The sequence below is a fragment of the Mastigoproctus giganteus genome, chromosome 4 (assembly GCF_048544385.1).
Source record: "Mastigoproctus giganteus isolate SK-2022 chromosome 4, ASM4854438v1, whole genome shotgun sequence".
Taxonomy (NCBI): Eukaryota; Metazoa; Arthropoda; class Arachnida; order Uropygi; family Thelyphonidae; genus Mastigoproctus; species Mastigoproctus giganteus.
The window spans coordinates 10161921-10184173 of NC_143578.1; the positions used below are offsets into that span (position 1 = coordinate 10161921).

Here is a 22253-nt window from a genome sequence, read left to right on the forward strand (position 1 = left end):
CTCTCTCTCTCTCTCTCAGGGTAACTCGAGAATTTTTTTTTTTTGCTGGTGCAGCATAAGCCTCAGGCTTCCTTGCACCATATGGCTAATAATAATAATAATCTCTGTGCCTGTTTCATCAGATCTTCAACCTTCCTAAAATTAGGCCTCCATACCTGTATGCGGTATTCAGGATGCAGCCTTGTATAATGGAATAATCATCTCCTCATCAACAAAGTTCCTGTATATCATTCAAAAAACTCCATGAGCTGCCCTGGAAACCTGTTGTCATTGCTAAGATAACTTCATATCTGACTACAGAATTACTCCCAGGATCTTGTTCATTTTCCACTACCCAGTGTAGTACACACAGTTGGTACATTAATCTGGGATTACTGCTACCCATATGCAGAACCTTTCATTTGCCTAAGTTAAACTTCAACTTCCATTCTCAGACCATCTGCCTAATTTTTTCTTTGTCTTCTCCCACTCAACCATCCCTTTATCCCTGCAGTAATTTACCCTTTATGACACACTGCTCCAATTTATTCATCAGTCTTTTGCATACAACAGTATCAAAAGCCTTCCTAAAATCCAAGTATATGAAATAAAAATTATTTTTTGCATTCAGTTCCTTTGTTATTGCATGATAGTATCCAATCAGATTGGTCGGATAAGATTGTCTCTTAATAAATCCATGCTGTGACTGCAGTATAAATATATTCCTGTCTCATTGGTCCTGCATTACTTCTTTAACCAGTGACTCCATTATTTTCCCTGAAACAGAAGTTAAGCTAATAAGTCCGTAATTACCCTTTTCACCATTTGATCTCCCTTTATGAATTAGGAATACATTTGCACATCTCCCAATCCATACGGATCTTCCCTGAATCTAAAGATGCCATCATAATTATGGCTAAGGGTTTGCTGTCTCACTTAATATAATTGGAGAGATTCATTCACTCCAGGTGCCTTTTCTGTATTTAGTTTCAATAATTTCCCTTCCACTTTCCTCTCAGTTATCAGAACAACCTCTCATTTCTTTTGCAAATTTTATAACTCAGCCACTGAAATTTGGAAATTCGTGGAATTAAAAATTTCCAGTAAATTCTCTAATTCGGAACCAGCTCTCACCTCTTCATTACCAAACTAGATTTGGCCGAGAAGCACTTTCCAGTTATTCTTCTTTGAAAACAAACAGTGCACAGGAACTCCCCGACTTATATAAGACTTGACCAAATTCGACTTTACGTAAGCTTTTGCCAGCCGGTGCAAACTGAAAACAATATGGAAATATATTTTGCATCTGTAGGGATAAATGGAGGTATTGTGAAAATATTGTAATGTGAACCCAATAACAGATTTTTTTTTTTTTTTTTTTTTTTTGTAATTCGTTCCAAGTCCTTAGAAGTTGAAAATTTTGCTATATTACTTATCTCTCTGAAAGGTCATATTTTAGCATTAGCATTAGCATTAGTAGAGGCATTTGATGCAAGAAAGCAAGCTTATGCAGCATCAGCCAAAAAAAAAAAAAAAAAAAAAACCTACTTCCACTTCACCCCTCTGTTCGTTCAAAATACCCGTCCAGCTGAGCCTTAAACTTATTTAGGCTATCAACCTCCACCACAAGGGATGGAAGTCTGTTCCACCAACCAACCACCCGCTGGCTAAAGGCAAATTTCCGCACGTCTATCCTACATCTGTCTTTCCTCAATTTGAATTTATGCCCTCTCAGGTGATTTTTCTGAGCTAGAGGAAGAATCCCATCAGCATTGAGCATGCTCAAACCATTCAAGGCTTTATACACCTCTATCAGATCACCTCGCTGGTGCCTAGTCTCCAGACACTGTAATTTGCAAAACTTAAGCCTTTCTTCGTAAGAGCACCCCTTTGTTCCATTCACTAATCTTGTTGCCCTTCTCTGTACTCGTTCCAGCAGCTCTACATCCTTCTTGAAATGAGGCCTCCAGACCTGTATACAGTACTCTAGGTGTGGCCTGACCATCGCCTTATACAATGGAATAATCACCTCCTTATCCCTGCTGGAAAAATTCCTGTATATCATTGACAATACTCCATGAGCTACCCTTGCAGCCCGTCTGCACAGCTCAGAGAACTTCATATCTGCCTGCACAACCACCCCCAAGTCCCTTCCATTCTCTACCACTGTCAGTGTAGTACCACAGAGTTGATACGTTGCTCTGGGGTTGCTGTTTCCCATGTGTAGTACTTTACATTTGTCAATGTTAAACTTCATTTGCCACCTCTCAGCCTATCTGCTCAACCTTTCCAGATCCTGTTGCAGCAGCATAGTGTCAGTAGTGTCCTTGACAACCCTGCCAACCTTTGTATCGTCTGCAAACCTGGACATTAAGCTGGATATACCATCATCAATATCATTTATAAATACAGAAAACAATAATGGACCCAACACTGAGCCCTGAGGGACTCCACTAATAACATCAGTCCACGATGAGCAGTGTCCATTGATTACCACTCTCTGTCTTCTCCCCCTCAACCACCCCTTTATCCATAGCAGCAATTTGCCTCCAATGTCACACTGCTCCAATTTGTGTAGCAGTCTTCCATGTGCAACAGTATCAAAAGCTTTTCTAAGATCCAAGTATATAATATCAAAGTTATTCCCTGCATCCAGTTCTTTTGTGACTGCATCATAGTATCCAATCAAGTTGGTCAGGCAAGACTTCCCCTTAACAAAACCATGCTGTGTCTGAGCTATAACTGAAGACTTGTCTAAATGATCCTGCAGTGCTTCTTTAACCAGTGCCTCCATTAATTTTCCTGGAACAGAAGTTAAGCTCACAGGTCTATAATTACTTGTGTTAGCCTTTGATCCTCCTTTGTGAATTGGGGTCACATTTGCACATTTCCAGTCTATGGGTACCTCCCCTGAGTCCAAGGAAGCTCTCATAATTATGGCGCCGACCGGGCTAGCCGGGTGGGTAAAGTACCTGCCCGGCAACCCAAAGGTCGCGGGTTCGATTCCCGCCTCGGACTTGGATCAAAGTACTGCAAAAACCTTGGGAGGTGCAATATGGCCACAGAAGCCGATGCACCAATAACTACCAAATCAAAAAAAAAAAAAAAAATAAATAATTATGGCTAAGGGTTTGCTTACTTCCTTTGCTGCCTCCTTTAATATAACTGGATAGATCCCATCCACCCCGGGTGCCTTTCTTGTGTTTATCTTCAACAGTTTCTCCTCCACTTTACTCCCAGTTATTTCAAGATTCTGTAGCTTACTGCTAGAGTTGAATACACCTCTGGCATTCCCCTCGCTGAATAACTCCTCATGTGTGAATGTCGATGCAAAATATTCATTTAGTTTGTTGGCTACCTGAGCAGGATCATCAACAGTTGACCCATCAATATCAAGTGGACCAATCTGATTCATCCCCTTCCTTCTAGAGTTTTTATAAGTAAAGAACTCTTTGCTGTTTTTCTTTGCATCCCTTGCCAAGGATTTCTCGTAATCTGCCTTCGCCTGCCTAACCTCCTTTGTAACTTGGTTGCATATCAACTTGTATCTATCATAGGCTTCTGTGTCATGTGTTAATTTGTATGTATCCCATGCATTTTTCTTCTCTGCCATATGCCTCATTAGTTCATCTGACATCCATTTTGGCCTAAACCTTGAACAATATTTCTTAGTTGGTATGTAAAGCCTAGTAGCTTCCAAGATAAGTTCTTTGAATGCTTCCCATTTTGAATTTGCTGTTGGTAACATCATCAGTTGGTCCCACTGTATAGAATTTAAATACTGTCTCAGTCCATCGTAGTCGCCTTTACGGAAGCAATAACCCTTCCCTTTACCCCTAATGGTAGTTACCTCTTTGAGTAAATCCCACTTCAGCACACTGTGATCACTGCCACCTAGTGGTTCATTTATCTGCAGATTCTTAATGCATGAAGACATGCATTAAGAATGCATGATTCTTAATGCATATATTTATAATGGAAATTGCACTACCCTTTCATCGTTATCATATGTTCCAGTTATAAGAATCAATTTTGAACGCCTATGTGATATTTATCTAAAGCACGTTTCTAGAGGTCACGACCATAAAACAATAAAAACAATTTGCACTTTCCGGTTTATTGAACTTTTCTGTTAGTGCATCTAATTATAAATGGATAAACTCAATCTTATTGCATTTGCGATAATACTGATAACTGCAATTGTGTGGGCTTTTGATCATTGCCAAAAAATACTTGATAATAATATGGGCATAGTGAATATATTGCAGGTTTTCTTGCAAGTTTTTCAAAAGATACATTATGGGATTGAAGTAATTGAATTTGGAGCCAAAGTAGATTCTGAGATCATTTTGTTCAAGGAGAAGAGAAATAATTTGAGAGTAAAGAGAAGCTGTGATCAGAAGGATGTTGTTTTTAAGAGAGATTTAAAGACTAGATTTTCAAGGGTTAAGAGACAAATTGAAAGAATGTCGGTATGAGAAAAATTCTTTTAAAGTATTGCAGATGAGGTCCTGTATGCCAGTGGAAGATTTGAATTGAGTGAGGGTGGCAAAGATTTCAACATCATCTGCATAAAAAATTGCATGTTTATGTGAAAATAAGAGGTTGGGGTGAACACAGTAAAGTGTTGCTTAACTGATATTCTTCAAGAAAGCATGCTTTCTTGAGGAATATCAGATAATATGTGGTATGGTTAGTAAAAAAAATTAAGAGGCTTCCAGTGATTTCTGGTAAAAAGGTTGAAATTGATTAAGCAAAGCAAACTATATATATTCACATGATTGGGAATGTAATTGCTGTATGTCACCATTTACAATTTCTACCAACATTTTCAGTTAACAGATTTGCTACACCTTATGCATATAAGTGTTCAACAACTCCAAGTGCTGTGGTGTAACATGTATTAGTAATGGACACATGGTGCAAGGAAGCCTATGGCTTATGCTACACGAGCCAAAAAAAAAAAAAAAATTCCCACATCACCTGCCCATTCCCTCCAAAAGTTTTAGTTCTGTTGAATTTATTGAAACTACACTCATCCATAACAACAGATAGAATTTTGTTCAAACAGCCAACTGGTTGAAGGAAAATTTCTGTATATCTAAGCTTGTCAATATTATCATTTAATACAGAAAACAAGATTAAGCAAAGCATTGAACCCCAGAGAACTCTGCTAGTAATATTAGTTCAAGAAGAGCAGTACCCATTGATAATGGAAAATGCAAAGTACTGCATATGGGCAGCAGTGTAACCCCAGAGCAATGTACCAGCTGTGTGGTGTTACACTTAGGGTAGTGAGGAATGAAAGAGACCTGGGGTAATTGTGTAGGCAGATATGAAATTTTCTGAGCAATGCAGATAGGTTGCCAGAGCAGGTCATGGGGGGGTCTTGTTAATGATATACAGGAATTTTGCTAGCAGGGATCGGGAGGTGATTATCCCCTTGTATAAGACAATGGTCAGGCCTTGAGTACTGCATACAAGTCTGGTAGCCTCAGTTTAGGAAGGATGTAGAGTTGCTAGAATGAGTACAGAGAAGGGCAACAAGACTGGGGAGGGGAACAAAGGGGTGCTCTTACAAAGAAAGGTTTAAGTTCTGCAAATTGCAGCATCTGGAGACTAGGCACCTGCAACATGATCTGATTGAGGTGTATAGGGCCTTGAATGGATTGAGCAGGCTCACTGCTGATGGGATTCTTCCTCTAGCTCAGATTACAAACCTGAGGGGACGTAAACTAGAATTGAGGAAAGGCAATTGTTGAATAGATGTGCGGAAATTTGCCTTTAACCAGCGGGTAGTTGATTGCTGGAACAAACTTCCATCTGTCGTCGTGGAAGTTGATAGTTGAAATAAATTCAAGGAAGAAGTGGACAAACTTTTGGAGCAAATGGATGGGCGAATTAGGAACTTTTTTTTTTTTGGCTGATGCTGTATAAGCTTGCTTTCTTGCATCATATGCCTATACTAATGCTAATAACCACCCTCTGTCTTCTGCCACTTAACCATCCCTTTATACATAGCAGTAACTTGCCCTTAATGCCACACTACTCTGATTTGTACAGCAGTCTTATTAGCAGTAGCAGAGGCATATGATTCAAGAATGCAAGCTTAAATAGCATCAGCCAAAAAAAATTTGGCTGATGCTATTTTTTTAAGGGAAAAAAAAAATGCCTTGAATTTATGTGTAACAGTATCAAAAGCTTTTCTGAAATCTAACTATGTGATATCAAAATTATTTTTTGCATCCAGTTCGTTTGTTACTGCAATGTAGTAGCCAGCTGAATTGGTCAGAAGAGATTGCTCTTTAACAAATCCATGCTGTGACTGCACTGTTACTTTGCTCCTGTCTTGATGGTCCTGAGTTATGACTGAGTTATGTTGCTTTTGAGAAACCACATCTGAATCCATTTGTATGAGACTTTTGAATATCAGAGCATAATGAAAGTTACTCATTGAAGAGTCACTTTCATTTTGCAGTTAGTGCGTGAATTTGTTGGACAACCATGTCAATTACTTTTTGTGAATGAATGTGTGAATGTGGCACAAGATTGCCACCACTTATTTGAGTGCCATTCACACATTTCTGTAATAAATGGGGGAAAAGAACAGGTGGACTTCCCTGGATAAAGGGATCTGCAATTAAAAATTTTAAATAAAAGATCTTTTTTTTTATGTTCCTTTTATGCTCTAACATAACGTAGGTCAAAGGAGTTCACAGCAGATCATTTAAGAGTCATTTGACTAATCATTAACCATATTTTACATGCATTTGAACCATGGTCAACTGAAACACATGTACCACTTGGTCATTACGTTAGCTTTAATGCAGAGTGAATGTGCTTATTGTATTCAAGTTACTTCATTATTAAATAGGTATAATCCTAGTCTATGTATGCAAAATAATATAAACTTTTCATGGGGAAGAGGGTTCACAGAAACAGGGGAGAGTGATCAGAAGATATTTGCAGGTCTAAAGCGGTTGAAAAACGCTTGAGAAACTGTTGTAGCTATTGTGTAATCCAAACACTTAACTGAAATTTTAGTTAATCTGAACATGATTATTATAAATTTTAAAAAATTAAGTTAAAATAAGTTATAAATTTTAAATAGTAAATAATTTGAAAATTTATGCATCTGTGTGATTTTTACTTGCTTACTCCTAACAGTAACATAAACATATAAATATGTTAAGTAAATAAGGATTATTGTATTTGTAACCTTTCATACATACTAGACAAAAGAAAATAAGAGAGATACGAATAAGTGAATCAACTTTAATATAAGAATTCATGAAACTAAATTAGTAATGAAAGGTGGCATGCTATTTGTGAAACATGGTTTAACTTTTATTTGTATAAACAGTTGCACAAATTAGCATTAGCATTAGTAGAGGCATTTGATGCAAGAAAGCAAGCTTATGCAGCATCAGCCAAAAAAAAAAAAAAACCCACTTCCACTTCACCCCTCTGTTCGTTCAAAATACCTGTCCAGCTGAGCCTTAAACTTATTTAGGCTATCAACCTCCACCACAAGGGATGGCAGTCTGTTCCACCAACCAACCACCCGCTGGCTAAAGGCAAATTTCCGCACGTCTATCCTACATCTGTCTTTCCTCAATTTGAATTTATGCCCTCTCAGGTGATTTTTCTGAGCTAGAGGAAGAATCCCATCAGCATTGAGCATGCTTAAACCATTCAAGGCTTTATACACCTCTATCAGATCACCTCGCTGGTGCCTAGTCTCCAGACACTGTAATTTGCAAAACTTAAGCCTTTCTTCGTAAGAGCACCCCTTTGTTCCATTCACTAATCTTGTTGCCCTTCTCTGTACTCGTTCCAGCAGCTCTACATCCTTCTTGAAATGAGGCCTCCAGACCTGTATACAGTACTCAAGGTGTGGCCTGACCATCGCCTTATACAATGGAATAATCACCTCCTTATCCCTGCTGGAAAAATTCCTGTATATCATTGACAATACTCCATGAGCTACTCTTGCAGCCCGTCTGCACTGCTCAGAGAACTTCATATCTGCCTGCACAATCACCCCCAAGTCCCTTTCATGCTCTACCACTGTCAGTGTAGTACCACAGAGTTAATACGTTGCTCTGGGGTTGCTTTTTCCCATGTGTAGTACTTTACATTTGTCAATGTTAAACTTCATTTGCCACCTCTCAGCCCATCTGCTCAACCTTTCCAGATCCTGTTGCAGCAGCATAGTGTCAGTAGTGTCCTTGACAACCCTGCCAACCTTTGTATCATCTGCAAACTTGGACATTAAGCTTGATATACCATCATCAATATCATTTATAAATACAGAAAACAATAATGGACCCAACACTGAGCCCTGAGGGACTCCACTAATAACATTAGTCCACGATGAGCAGTGTCCATTGATTACCACTCTCTGTCTTCTCCCCCTCAACCACCCCTTTATCCATAGCAGCAATTTGCCTCCAATGTCACACTGCTCCAATTTGTGTAGCAGTCTTCCATGTGCAACAGTATCAAAAGCCTTTCTAAGATCCAAGTATATAATATCAAAGTTATTCCCTGCATCCAGTTCTTTTGTGACTGCATCATAGTATCCAATCAAGTTGGTCAGGCAAGACTTCCCCTTAACAAAACCATGCTGTGTCTGAGCTATAACTGAAGTCTTGTCTAAATGATCCTGCAGTGCTTCTTTAACCAGTGCCTCCATTAATTTTCCTGGAACAGAAGTTAAGCTCACAGGTCTATAATTACTTGTGTCAGCCTTTGATCCTCCTTTGTGAATTGGGGTCACATTTGCACATTTCCAGTCTATGGGTACCTCCCCTGAGTCCAAGGAAGCTCTCATAATTATGGCTAAGGGTTTGCTTACTTCCTTTGCTGCCTCCTTTAATATAACTGGATAGATCCCATCCACCCCGGGTGCCTTTCTTGTGTTTATCTTCAACAGTTTCTCCTCCACTTTACTCGCAGTTATTTCAAGATTCTGTAGCTTACTGCTAGAGTTGAATACACCTCTGGCATTCCCCTTGCTGAATAACTCCTCATGTGTGAATGTCGATGCAAAATATTCATTTAGTTTGTTAGCTACCTGAGCAGGATCATCAACAGTTGACCCATCAATATCAAGTGGACCAATCTGATTCATCCCCTTCCTTCTAGAGTTTACATAAGTAAAGAACTCTTTGCTGTTTTTCTTTGCATCCCTTGCCAAGGATTTCTCGTAATCTGCCTTCGCCTGCCTAACCTCCTTTGTAACTTGGTTGCATATCAACTTGTATCTATCATAGGCTTCTGTGTCATGTGTTAATTTGTAAGTATCCCATGCATTTTTCTTCTCTGCCATATGCCTCATTAGTTCATCTGACAACCATTTAGGCCTAAACCTTGAACAATATTTCTTAGTTGGTATGTAAAGCCTAGTAGCTTCCAAGATAAGTTCTTTGAATGCTTCCCATTTTGAATTTGCTGTTGGTAACATCATCAGTTGGTCCCACTGTATAGAATTTAAATACTGTCTCAGCCCATCGTAGTCGCCTTTACGGAAGCAATAACCCTTCCCTTTACCCCTAATGGTAGTTACCTCTTTGAGTAAATCCCACTTCAGCACACTGTGATCACTGCCACCTAGTGGTTCATTTATCTGCAGATTCTTAATGCATGAAGAATCACTGCTGATAATCAAATCAAGAGTATTACTCCCTCTAGTTGCCTCCCGAACATGCTGATGTAGAAAACAATCATCCAATAAATCCACAAAAGCCCTGCTAGTGTGTGAGTAACCAGCCCCCAAATTCCAGTCAATATCTGGGAAATTAAAATCTCCCATTATAAGACTCTCTGATTTACTGGCCCACTCTATTTCCCTGTACAGTTCCTTATTATACTCAGAGTCATTAGCCCTGTAACACACTCCTACTCTCAATTTTGATCTCCCAATGTTTATGTCACACCAAACTGACTCAACACTGCACTGTCCAGCGATGTCGACTGGCTTCACTTCCTTGGTTTTTATGTGTTTCTTAACTAATAGCATAACCCCTCCCCCCTTCCTATCCTGTCTATCCTTTCTGTAGACGTTGTACTCCCCAAATTGCATTTCTGCATTCCTTATATCTGTGTGACACCACGTCTCTGATATCCCAACAATATCTGCCTTTGATGTTTTGAGCAATACCTCAAATTCATCAAATTTATTTACTAAACTCCTAGCATTGGTGTACACGCAAGTATACCTGCACCTGTTTCTATTCTTAGCTACCCTAACACAACCCATGTGTTTACTTGTACCGCAATGGCTCCCAGCAGTCTCTGAAATACCATGCATCTTGTTTTTCAGGCTTCTGCTCATTCTAATAGAAGCAGTGCAAGAATCTCTTTCACCTCTGCCAGTGGCTACTGTCAATCTATTGGTCTTTGTCTCCCCCCAAGCTAGCAGTTTTCCGACCCACCTAACACTGCCTCGATAGCATCAGCAAATATTCTTGCACCCTTTCTATTTAAGTGGATCCCATCCCTGTAGAAGCAATCTCTCCTGTTAACAAGTACAGTCCAGGCTGAAAAAAATTTTACCCCTTGAGCCTTGCACAATCTTTCCAGGGCCGAATTGATCGACAAGGCTCTCATCATATACTCCCTCCTATCGTGTCTGGGCAGAATTGCAGACACTTTCAAATTCAACCCTAATTCTCGGCTTTTGTTCAACAGTGACCTGTACTTGTTAAGTAATTCTGCCGGTCTCCTACTCTTAATATTATTAGAATGGGCGCCTCCGTAGCCAGGTGGGAAGGAGCAGCAGTGCGTAGCACACGCTTCTTGATTAGACCGGGGTTCGAGCCCGTCACCACCAAATACGGAGGATGCGGAAAGGTCAAGGGAATGACCACCGCATATTCCTGGAGCAATATGGCCTTAGTTGCTAATGCTCCTAAAAACCAAATAACAAACAACAAATATTATTAGTGCCAACGGGTACAACTATATCACCTTTTGTGCCCTTAAAAGATGATATTCGCTCTACAACGTCATCAACCTTTGCCCCTGGCAGACATACCCTGGTCCTGTTCCACCTATCTTTTTTACAAAGCATGTTCCCCGTTTCCCTGACAATAGAGTCACCAACAACTACTAGTTCCTTCGGGACCAGCGCATTCTGCCTTGGGGGTTGTCTCTGTGTCACGCGATGCCCAAGTGCAAGCTCTGGCGTTGATGTGGGCAGCTGAGAGCTTGATGGGCCCCTCAATTTAGTTTCTTCGAGGGCATCCACCCTGTCCTTCAAGCTCTCATATAGGCCCACAAGAACGCCGAGTTGTTGCCTGATATCGATACACTCCTTGCATCGCGCACACACGTAATGAGAAATATTTCTCATTACTTTTTTGTATATTTTCTCATTAATTTTTTTGTATATTAATAAATTAAAAAAAAAAAAAAACTCATATATTTTGTATTTTTAGAATCTAGTTGCTCTTATAACTGGCGGAGCAAGTGGATTAGGATATGCAACTGTTCACCGGATACTGAATCAGGGAGGGAAAGTAATCCTTTGTGATCTTCCAACATCAAGAGGAGAAGAAGTATCAAAAGAGCTGGGTTCAGACTGTGTGTTTTGTCCAACTGATGTAAGTTATATTAAAAGGAAATTGAAGATTTATTTACATTTATGTTCTATTTTCTCATCACACCTCTGTTCATGTTTTTAATTTTTTTAAATGCTCCAAATGCATAGTCAGATTTTTTAATTTTTTTACCCTATCCAATGTATAGGATAAAGATATACTGAATTTTGGTGAATTAATCTAGTTTGGGTTAATTGAGGTGAATTTTTAGACAAACGAATAAAACTCATGTCATCTTCATCAAGTCAGCATATCTGTACATGTCAGGTCAACACCAGATTTTCAGTGTACATTCAATTAGTCTGTGGGAAAATTTCAAAATCAATTTGTGACAACTCACCAGTTCCTCTACAGTTGTTGGGCTTAACGACACACTTCCCCTACAGAAATCTATATTAGTTTTAATTTGAATTTGAGCATTATTTGAAAAGGAAAAGGAAAAGTAAAATCAACACCAAATTTTCTGCTTACACTACATTTTCATTAATTCCTGGGAAGTTTATGAGACTAGTTGCAATTCCATGCTCCCCCTGGTGCCTCCGTAGCCAGGTGGGCAGGAGCAGCAGTGCGTAGCACACGCTTCTTGATTAGACCGGGGTTTGAGCCCGTGACCACCAAATACGGAGGTTGTGGGAATGTCAGGGAATGACCACCGCATATCCCCGGAGCAATATGGCCTTAGTTGCTAATGCTCCTAAAAAAAAAACCAAATAACAAATGCTCCCCCTGCAGAAACCCATCTGTTTTGGGCATTATTTGAGAAGATAAGTTGGATTTATACCAAACTTATTATTATGTTTTGTTTGGTCTCCAACAGTTTCATATTCAATTCTGATTCCATTACACCAACCTCTCCCACCCACCACACATATACCCACACCATTGCCAATCTATATACATAAATGAAAGTAAGTTCTGGATGTTCAGGCATTACTGGAGATGAAAAAGTTGGATAGATACCAAATTTTTAGTGCATATTTCTTTGGTCCTGAGGAGGTTTTAGTCCAGTTTTGATTCCATAGTCCCCAATACAGAAACATTGATAAATTTGGAACAGCAACTCAGATCCTTTTCAGAATTTCAGGACTTATTTAGAATATTTTTTTGGAACATCATACCAAATGTCATGTCAATAAGTTTAGTCATTTACCATGTGCATCTCCCCCCCCCCCACACAAAAAATCGATTCATAAATCTCACCTGATATCTATCCATCATGAAAACATCAGATGGTGAGGTTTGGTAAATATACTGCTTGAGCAGTATAAAAGTTATTTTATAATTGAACATCTGAAATGTAATATACTGCATATGTTACATAACTTGTTTACTTCTTTGTATATTTTCAGCTTGAAATGGCATTTTTTTTAAAATAATACAAAAAATGAATAAACACACAAGATGTTTCAAAGTTGCATGGAACAATTGTAGGAGCTACAGCTAAAACTAAGAAAAGTAAAAAATAAAAGATCAGTGAGATTGATCTCAACACCACACCAAACATTTTAGGAGAAAACATATTGATAATGAGTACTGATAACTGTGTGTGTTTATTTGGTCCAGGCATGAGTGTTTCAAGAGTTGAGAATTCTATTTCCTCTAAAGTATAATTTATGTTTGGGGGCAGGTGACCCTTTTTACAAAAAAGTCAGCCATTCAGACCCATGCCATGATATCATTGGCCTGTTATTTGATAATCAACCATCTCTGTGATGTCCCTTACTGAGATTGCTGCTTATTCAAAGTGTAAATCCAATATGCAAGCCATTTTTTTTCTCTTCTTCCCATGGCTCCTCCGTAGCCAGGTGGGTAGGAGCAGCAGTGCGTAGCACGCGCTTCTTGATTAGACCGGGGTTCGAGCCCGTGACCACCAAATATGGAAGATGCGGAAAGGTCAGGGAATGACAACTGCATATCCCCGGAGCAATATGGCCTTTTAGCATTAGCATTAGTAGAGGCATTTGATGCAAGAAAGCAAGCTTATGCAGCATCAGCCAAAAAAAAAAAAAAAGTAACATAAATAAATAAAAATAACCACTTCCACTTCACCCCTCTGTTCGTTCGAAATACCTGTCCAGCTGAGCCTTAAACTTATTTAGGCTATCAACTTCCACGACAAGGGATGGAAGTCTGTTCCACCTACCAACCACCCGCTGGCTAAAGGCAAATTTCCGCAATCTATCCTACATCTGTCTTTCCTCAATTTGAATTTATGCCCTCTCAGGTGATTATTCTGAGCAAGAGGAAGAATCCCATCAGCTTTAAGCATGCTCAAACCATTCAAGGCTTTGTACACCTCTATCAGATCACCTCGCTGGTGCCTAGTTTCCAGACACTGTAATTCGCAAAACTTAAGCCTTTCTTCGTAAGAGCACCCCTTTGTCCCATTCACCAATCTAGTTGCCCTTCTCTGTACTCGTTCCAGCAGCTCTACATCCTTCTTGAAATGAGGCCTCCAGGCCTGTATACAGTACTCTAGGTGTGGCCTGACCATTGCCTTATACAAGGGAATAATCACCTCCTTATCCCTGCTAGAAAAATTCCTATATATCATTGACAATACACCATGAGCTACTCTTGCAGCCCGTCTGCACTGCTCAGAGAACTTCATATCTGCCTGCACAACCACCCCCAGGTCCCTTTCATTCTCTACCACTGTCAGTGTAGTACCACAGAGTTGATATGTTGCTCTGGGGTTGCTGTTTCCCATATGTAGTACTTTACATTTGTCAATGTTAAACTTCATTTGCCACCTCGAAGCCCATCTGCTCAACCTTTCCAAATCCTGTTGCAGCAGCATAGTGTCAGTAGTGTCCTTGACAACCCTGCCAACCTTCGTATCGTCTGCAAACTTGGACATTAAGCCTGATATACCATCATCAATATCATTTATAAATACAGAAAACAATAAAGGACCCAATACTGAACCCTGAGGGACTCCACTAATAACATTAGTCCAAGATGAGCAGTGTCCATTGATTACCACTCTCTGTCTTCTCCCCCTCAACCACCCCTTTATCCATAGCAGCAATTTGCCTCCAATGCCACACTGCTCCAATTTGTGCAGCAGTCTTCCATGTGCAACAGTATCAAAAGCCATTCTAAGATCCAAGTATATAATATCAAAGTTATTCCCTGCATCCAGTTCTTTTGTGACTGCATCATAGTATCCAATCAAATTGGTCAGGCAAGACTTACCCTTAACAAAACCATGCTGTGTCCTAGCTATAACTGAAGTCTTGTCTAAATGATCCTGCAGTGCTTCTTTAACCAGTGCCTCCATTAATTTTCCGGGAACAGAAGTTAAACTCACAGGTCTATAATTACTTGTGTCAGCCTTTGATCCCCCTTTGTGAATTGGGGTCACATTTGCACATCTCCAGTCCATGGGTACCTCCCCTGAGTCCAAGGAAGCTCTCATAATTATGGCTAAGGGTTTGCTTACTTCCTTTGATGCCTCCTTTAATATAACTGGATAGATCCCATCCATCCCAGGTGCCTTTCTTGTGTTTATCTTCAACAATTTCTCCTCCACTTTGCTCTCAGTTATTACAAGATTCTCTAGCTTACTGCTAGAGTTGAATACACCTCTGGCATTCCCCTCGCTGAATAACTCCTCATGTGTGAATGTCGATGCAAAATATTCATTTAGTTTGTTAGCTACCTGAGCAGGGTCATCAACAGTTGACCCATCGATCTCAAGTGGACCAATCTGATTCATCCCCTTCCTTCTAGAGTTTACATAAGTAAAGAACTCTTTGCTGTTTTTCTTTGCATCCCTTGCCAAGGATCTCTCGTAATCTGCCTTCGCCTGCCTAACCTCCTTTGTAACTTGGTTACAGATCAACTTGTATCTATCATAGGCGTCTTGTCACGTGTTAATTTGTATGTATCCCATGCATTTTTCTTCTCTGCCATATGCCTCATTAGTTCATCTGACATCCATTTTGGCCTAAACCTTGAACAATATTTCTTAGTTGGTATGTAAAGCCTAGTAGCTTCCAAGATAAGTTCTTTGGTTGCTAATGCTCCTAAAAACCAAATAACAACAACAACATCTTCTTCCCATCTCAAGGTTTAGAATGTGATGCTTGAGAAACTTTTTCTGACCACTGCCATGGGAAAATTTCCCAAAGATAAGCACTTCCCCTACAGGAAAAGGCAGATCAGCTCAGTGAGGCTCTTTGTTCTGAAGTCCTGGCATCCCCTGAGAGCCTCGTTATCCTTGATCAAAGATATGAGAACCTCATAAATCAGCATTGTAAGATCTGAGGTTCCACATTCAACATGTTTATTTAAAGGATAAAATATCTTAATGTTGAAAGTAGTAGTAGTGCAAAGCCAGTACCACAGATAAATTTTAACTCATTGTTGGTTGCAGAGAGTTCAAAATACCTGCCCCATTTTTTTTTTTTTTTTTATTTCAGTGTGACTTTCACTTAAATTATTCTTAAAATTTAAAATCATTTCTATGATTTTTATAACACAGAAAAAAAAAATAATAGTATATATATATATTATTGTTATTATTATTATTAACCACATGGTGCAAGGAAGCCTGAGGCTTATGCTGCACCAGCCAAAAAAATTCCTGCGTTATATATACACTGTGTGAATTTCAAACATTTCCGAATAAGATATTCAAGAAAATGTGCTTCAAAGTTGTTAATACCTTTTTTTATGATTTCACTCAGCTGCTAGTATGTTAAATTGTTTATTCATTTTTCATTATGTTAAACAATATTAACTGTTCATTATATTAAATTTTTTAAGTGTAATACCAAACAAGTTTATTTCAAATTTTCTGCAAAATTTGTTCTCTGAATACAAATTATATTTAAATAAAAGTTAGACTTTATTTAACTTAATGCTTCCAAAAACTCATTTGCCAGTCTGTTTTTTATGTGATCATTGTACAAATGAGTACTTTTGATTGTCATAAATAAATGCCATCTCCTTACAAAGTCTGCTAGTCACCAAACACAAGATATACCCATTTGCCAAATTTATTTCTAATGCTATATACAGTAGCTTCTGCGACATTAAAACTTTAAACTATGACACCAATAGGAAACATATTATATGATAATGGGTTTTGAACTATTACTCTGCATTCTAAATAAAGCAGCATAGTAGGATTTGCATCTATGTTTTGTAGCACAGGTAAAAAAAAAAAAGAGAGAGACAAATTTTTATTCTAAATAAAGTGTGCCATACTGTGTTTTCTTCTTTGAAGTGACTTTTTTTTCTTTGCATTTATTTTGGGGCAATCTGAGTTGTTCTAGTGATCCTGGAATCTTTTTTTTTTTTTTTTTGAATGTTACAAAGTAGTTTTGTAACATTGAAATTAATAATCATTTTCGCAACCACACTGTGCAAAAATTTTGTAGAATTCTCGTTTCCAAATTTTGACCAATAGCCAAAAGAGATAAAGGAATATAAAGCTGTATTAGTTACTATAATAATATGTACAGGGTATTTTTGAAAGGTTGGGTGAGGCATTGTAGTAGTAGTAGTAGTAGTAGTGGCTTGTGATGCAAGAAAGCAAATGTATGAGCTTATGCAGCATCAGCCAAAAAAAAAAAAAAAAAATCACACCATTCCCTCCAAATGCCTGTCCAGTTCCTCCTTAAATTTATTCAACCTATCAACTTCCACAACGACAGATGGAAGTTTGTTCCGGCAATTAACCACCTGCTGGCTAAAGGCAAATTTCCGCACATCTATTCTACATCTGTCTTTTCTTAATTTGAATTTATGCCCCCTTAGGTTCATAATCTGAACAAGTGGAAGGATCCCATCAGAATTCAGCGTGCTCAACCCATTCAAGGCCTTATATACCTCAATCAGGTATATAAGGAATTGAGCCTATCTCAATTCCTCGAGCTCATTGCAAAACTCAGGTTTAATTTCTAAGCTCAAATTCCTGATAATGGATGGCAGGTATGGTTCATTTTTCCAAAATCTCAGATGTTTGGGTACTTTTGGCATATAATGTATAATAATAAATTAATAAATAATAAGTTGGTTTTTTTTATGAAAACCCCAAACACGAGAGGTATTAGAACCTATTGTACTTGGTACCATGTTTGGGTTGGAGGTTGAGAAGACGAAAGAAGATATTTGTTGACATTAGACTTGAACTTCTGTAGACTGTAATTTTCAGGAAATACGTAAGAAAGAAGGTTGTTCCAGAAAACAGCAGTTGAACGAATAAATGAGGAAGATGAAAAGTTGGTTCTGTGAGTTTGAAGTTGGACAGTAAATGGATGTTGGCTTGTGGTGGCACGTGTTCAGACTGTTTTAAAAGAGAGAGTGGGAATAATAGAAGCCAATTCAGAAGAACAGTGCCCATGGAAGTATCTATAGAAAAGGCATGCAGTAGAAACAGTACGTCTATGAGACAGCGAGTGGAGAAACTCTGTTAGAGAGGAGTCATTAATTAACCTAATTGTCCTCTTCTGAATGGAATGTAGAAGCCTGAGAGAGGTTTTGTGGGCACTGCCCCAAATGTGGGAACAATATTCCATGGTAGGGCGGATTTGCGATTTGTACAGAGTGAACAGCTGTTTGGAAGAAAAGTAACACTGAGAGCGAAAGAGAAAACCAAGTTTTTTAGCTGCAGAGGAAGCAATATTTGTGATGTGCTTGTGCCAAGGGAGATTAGAAGTCAGGGTAATCACCAAAAGAGATATATCAACTTGCCTAGATATCAGAGTGTCACCAAAGATAATCATAGGAGCAGAAGAATCCTTTTTGCGAGATATAACACAAGACTGAGTTTTAGAAGGATTGAAATCAAGTAAGTTGTCTTTGCCCCGCTGGAGAATTACCTGGAGATCAGCATTTAAGGAATTGGTAGCAGATATTCGAGAAGTTGAAGCTGATTGAGCAGGGCAAGGTTTCTCAAAATGGAAAGTGGAATGCAATGTGCTATCATCAGCAAAATTACGAATAGGATTTCCAGTCAATGGAAAAAGGTCATTAATATACAAGAGGAAAAGAGTGTGGGAAAGAATTGAACCCATCTACCATCACCCTCAATGAGAGATCAGAGAGAAAACTGGATAACCAATTACAAAAAACAGTTGGCAAACCAGAAGATGGAAGCTTGTTTAGAAGACCTTTATGCCAAACATGATCAAAAGTCTTTGAGATGTCAAGAGCAACTGCTTGTGTTTCACTGAACTTTTCCATTGAATTTGTCCATAAATGGGTAACATAAGCCAGAATATCACCAGTGGATTGACACTGATGGAATCCATACTCGCGATCGTTGATCAGACGGAAGGTTTCTAGATAGTTTAAGAGTTGGATGTTAATTGATTTCTCCATTACTTTAGAAAGAGTAGAAGTAATTGCAATGGGACGATAATTGGATGGGAGGGATTTGTCACCCTTTTTAGGAACTGGCTGGATATGAGCAAATTTTCAAGCAGAAGGAAAAACGTCTTTGGAATAAGAAAGTGGAAAAAAGGTGGCAAAGAACAGGAGTAAGTTCAGGAGCACAGGTTTTGAGAACAAGTGGAAAAATACCATCAAGACCTAGAGCTTTCTTAGCATAATTGCATTGATATTCGTCAAAATCCTTCTGACATCCTTCTGATGGAACAGCTGGAGTTGTGAACATTAAAATCACTAAGGAAAATTACCTCGCTGTTAGGAAAGTTGGACTGGAGAAAGTCAAGTTGCAAAGAGAGGAAGTCAAAGAGCTCCAAGTAATTAGTGGAGTTGGGAGAACGGTAGAGACATCAGTTGTATTTGACACAATGTGGTAGAGAGATTTTTAGCCAGAGAAGATTGAAGAGAGGAGATTCCAAATTACCAAGTCAATGACAGGGAATATCGGAATGGTGGGAGGTGTACCACCTTTTACCACCTTTGAGGCGAAAGGAATCATGCAGCGAATAATTTGGGCAACTGAGATGAGCAGTAGATGAATCAACCGATAATTGGGATTCTGTCAGAAAAACTACATGAGGTTTGGCAGACTGCAAGTGGAAATGGACAAAGTTAATCGCAACAGAAAATGGTAAAATGTAGGCAACTGACTGAGCAAGATACTGATGTGTCTGATGGGTTCTCTGTATACTTGTGGTTGGATTTTGACATTTTATGCAGGATTAGATTTATTGACCAAACACCAGCAGTTTCCAACATTTGAGGTTGCCACTTTTTTAGAAATACCTGTATATCACTAATTAAAAAAATATTATTTTTCTAATAGTAATTGTAGAACATATTGGAATTATCAAGAATTATAAATTGTTAACATCCTAAAGATAATTTACTGTTTTCTTTTTTCCTTAAAAAAATTTTTTTTTTTTTTTTAATCTTTTTAGATAGTATCTGAAGATGATGTTAAAAATGCTATCTCCTTAACAGAAAAAAAATTTGGGAAGCTAAATGCTGTTGTGAATTGTGCTGGAATAGCAGTAGCCTTCCAAACATATAATTTCTCTAAGCATGTCTCACACAGCTTGGAAACTTTTACTAAAGTTATGACAGTAAGTATTTAAGCTACATGATTCTAACGTGTGTTAAGAGAGTTAAGATTAAAATAATTTGCTTTTTAACATTTTTTTCATGACAATTTTATCCTTAAATCTTAAAAGACAGGATTTCATAAAATATTTTTGAGGATTTGCAGGTTTGCAGGATTTCATGAAATATTTACATGACTTTCCACAAAAGTTTTTGTAACATTAAAATGCATGAATATTAAATATTCATGCATTTTATAATTTCTGAGTTATGTTTAAATTCTCCAAAACATAAAGCGCCTCTGTAGCCAGGTGAGCAGGAGCAGCACACACTTCTTGATTAGACCAGGGTTCGAGCCTGTGACCACCAAATACTGTGGATGTGGAAAGGTCAGGAAATGACCATCACATATTCCCGGAGCAATATGGCCTTAGTTGCTAATACTCCTAAAAACCAAATAACAAACAAACAACAAACATCCAAAACATAACTTGGTAACTCTTCACCATGCCTACACAAATGTCCCAATAAGTATCTGCTACCAAAAAGTTGGTACTCGTATCCTACATTATTTTATGTTAAGTTGATTTTTATCAAAGGAATAAAATATAATAAATAAATTTATTTATTATAAATTCACAAATTCAGAAGCCGCCTCCTTGGCCAGGTGGGAAGGAGCAGCAGTGCGTAGCACACTCTTCTTGATTAGACCGGGGTTCGAGCCCGTCACCACCAAATACGGAGGATGCGGAAAGGTCAGGGAATGACCACCGCATATTCCTGGAGCAATATGGCCTTAGTTGCTAATGCTCCTAAAAACCAAATAACAAACAAACAAACAAATTCAGACCCTTTGTAATTTGGACTGCTTTTTTATATATGTATTTTATTTATGTACAATGGAGATTTTTTCTAAATGACAATTTTATCATACAATTCTGAACTTTTTTTTTCTTTCAGATTGGTCTCAATAAATTTATAAAGGAATTAAAAACATTGGAAATAAAAATTAAATTCAAATGAAAACATTAAAGCTCACTATTGTAAGATAGTGCACCTGGGCATCCTCTCATTGAAATTTTATCATGAGACAATGGCATTATCAAGTGCCTTTTCTTACCTCCCAGTAGCATAATCCTCATACAAATAGATCTGGGGCTATAATCAGCTGTGAACATTTGTATTGAAGGAAACAGTTGGATTGGAGTGATTAGGCTTCTTTTTTCCTTTTTTTTTTTTTTTTTTTCTCTGATGGTTTTATGGCACACTATATATGATATTGAGCAGGACACAAAAGGGGTAAAGACTGTAGCTACTATTAATAATTATAACATAAAAATGCTATTTGCAACTGGCTTCGAGTCAAAAGGAAGTAAAACAATATATGCAAGTGCATGGGAAAAGATGTGAAATGACAACCATATTCTTATCGACTTAGATTTGAAGTTTGAGGTGTAGGGTAGATGCCCTCGAAGAAATTAATATGGAAAGCCCATCAGGCTCTCGGCTGCCCAACTTAACGCCAAAGCTCACTCCTGTGTATCAGGCAACACAGCAGCAATCTCCAAGGCAAAATGCGAAGGTCCCACAGGAACTAGTTATTGTTGATGACTGTTGTCAGGGAGACTATTATGCAAAAATGATAGGTGGAACAGGATCAGGGTATGTCTGTCAACAAAAGTTGATGACATAGTAGAGCAGATATCATCTTTTATGATATCTGCTCTACTATGTGTATAACAATATCACAAAAGGTGATATTGTTGTACACATTGACACTAATGACCTTAAGATTAGGAGATCTGTAGATTTACTTTACAAGTACAGGTCAATGTTGAAAAAAAGTCACGAGTTAGGGAAAAATTTGAAAGTGTCTGCAATTATGCCCAGACAAGACAGGAGGGAGTATATGATAAGAGCCTTGTCAATCAATTCAGCCCTGGAGAGATTGTGCAAAGCTTGTGGGGTAGAACTTTTTTCAGCGTAGTCTGTGCTTGCTAACAGGAGACAGGAGAGACTAGAGGGATGGAATACACTTAAAATAGAAAGGGTGCAAGAATATTTGCTGATGCTATCGAGACAATGTTAGGTGGGTCAGAAAACTGCTAGCTTGGGGGGATACACAGACTAAAAGATTAACAGTAGACGCAGACAGAGGCGAAAGTGATTCTTGCACTGCTTCTA

The 22253-nt window shown here is 38.4% G+C and overlaps 1 protein-coding gene across 1 annotated transcript in view; it reads left to right on the forward strand.

The window, feature by feature from the left end:
• Positions 1-22253, forward strand: part of LOC150086384 (3-hydroxyacyl-CoA dehydrogenase type-2-like) — a 57810-nt gene that overhangs the window by 6350 nt on the left and 29207 nt on the right. The window contains exons 2-3 of the mRNA XM_090371343.1: positions 11424-11588; positions 19928-20092. Coding sequence (XP_090227469.1) covers positions 11424-11588; positions 19928-20092 — 330 coding nt within the window. The remainder of the gene's footprint in view (positions 1-11423; positions 11589-19927; positions 20093-22253) is intronic.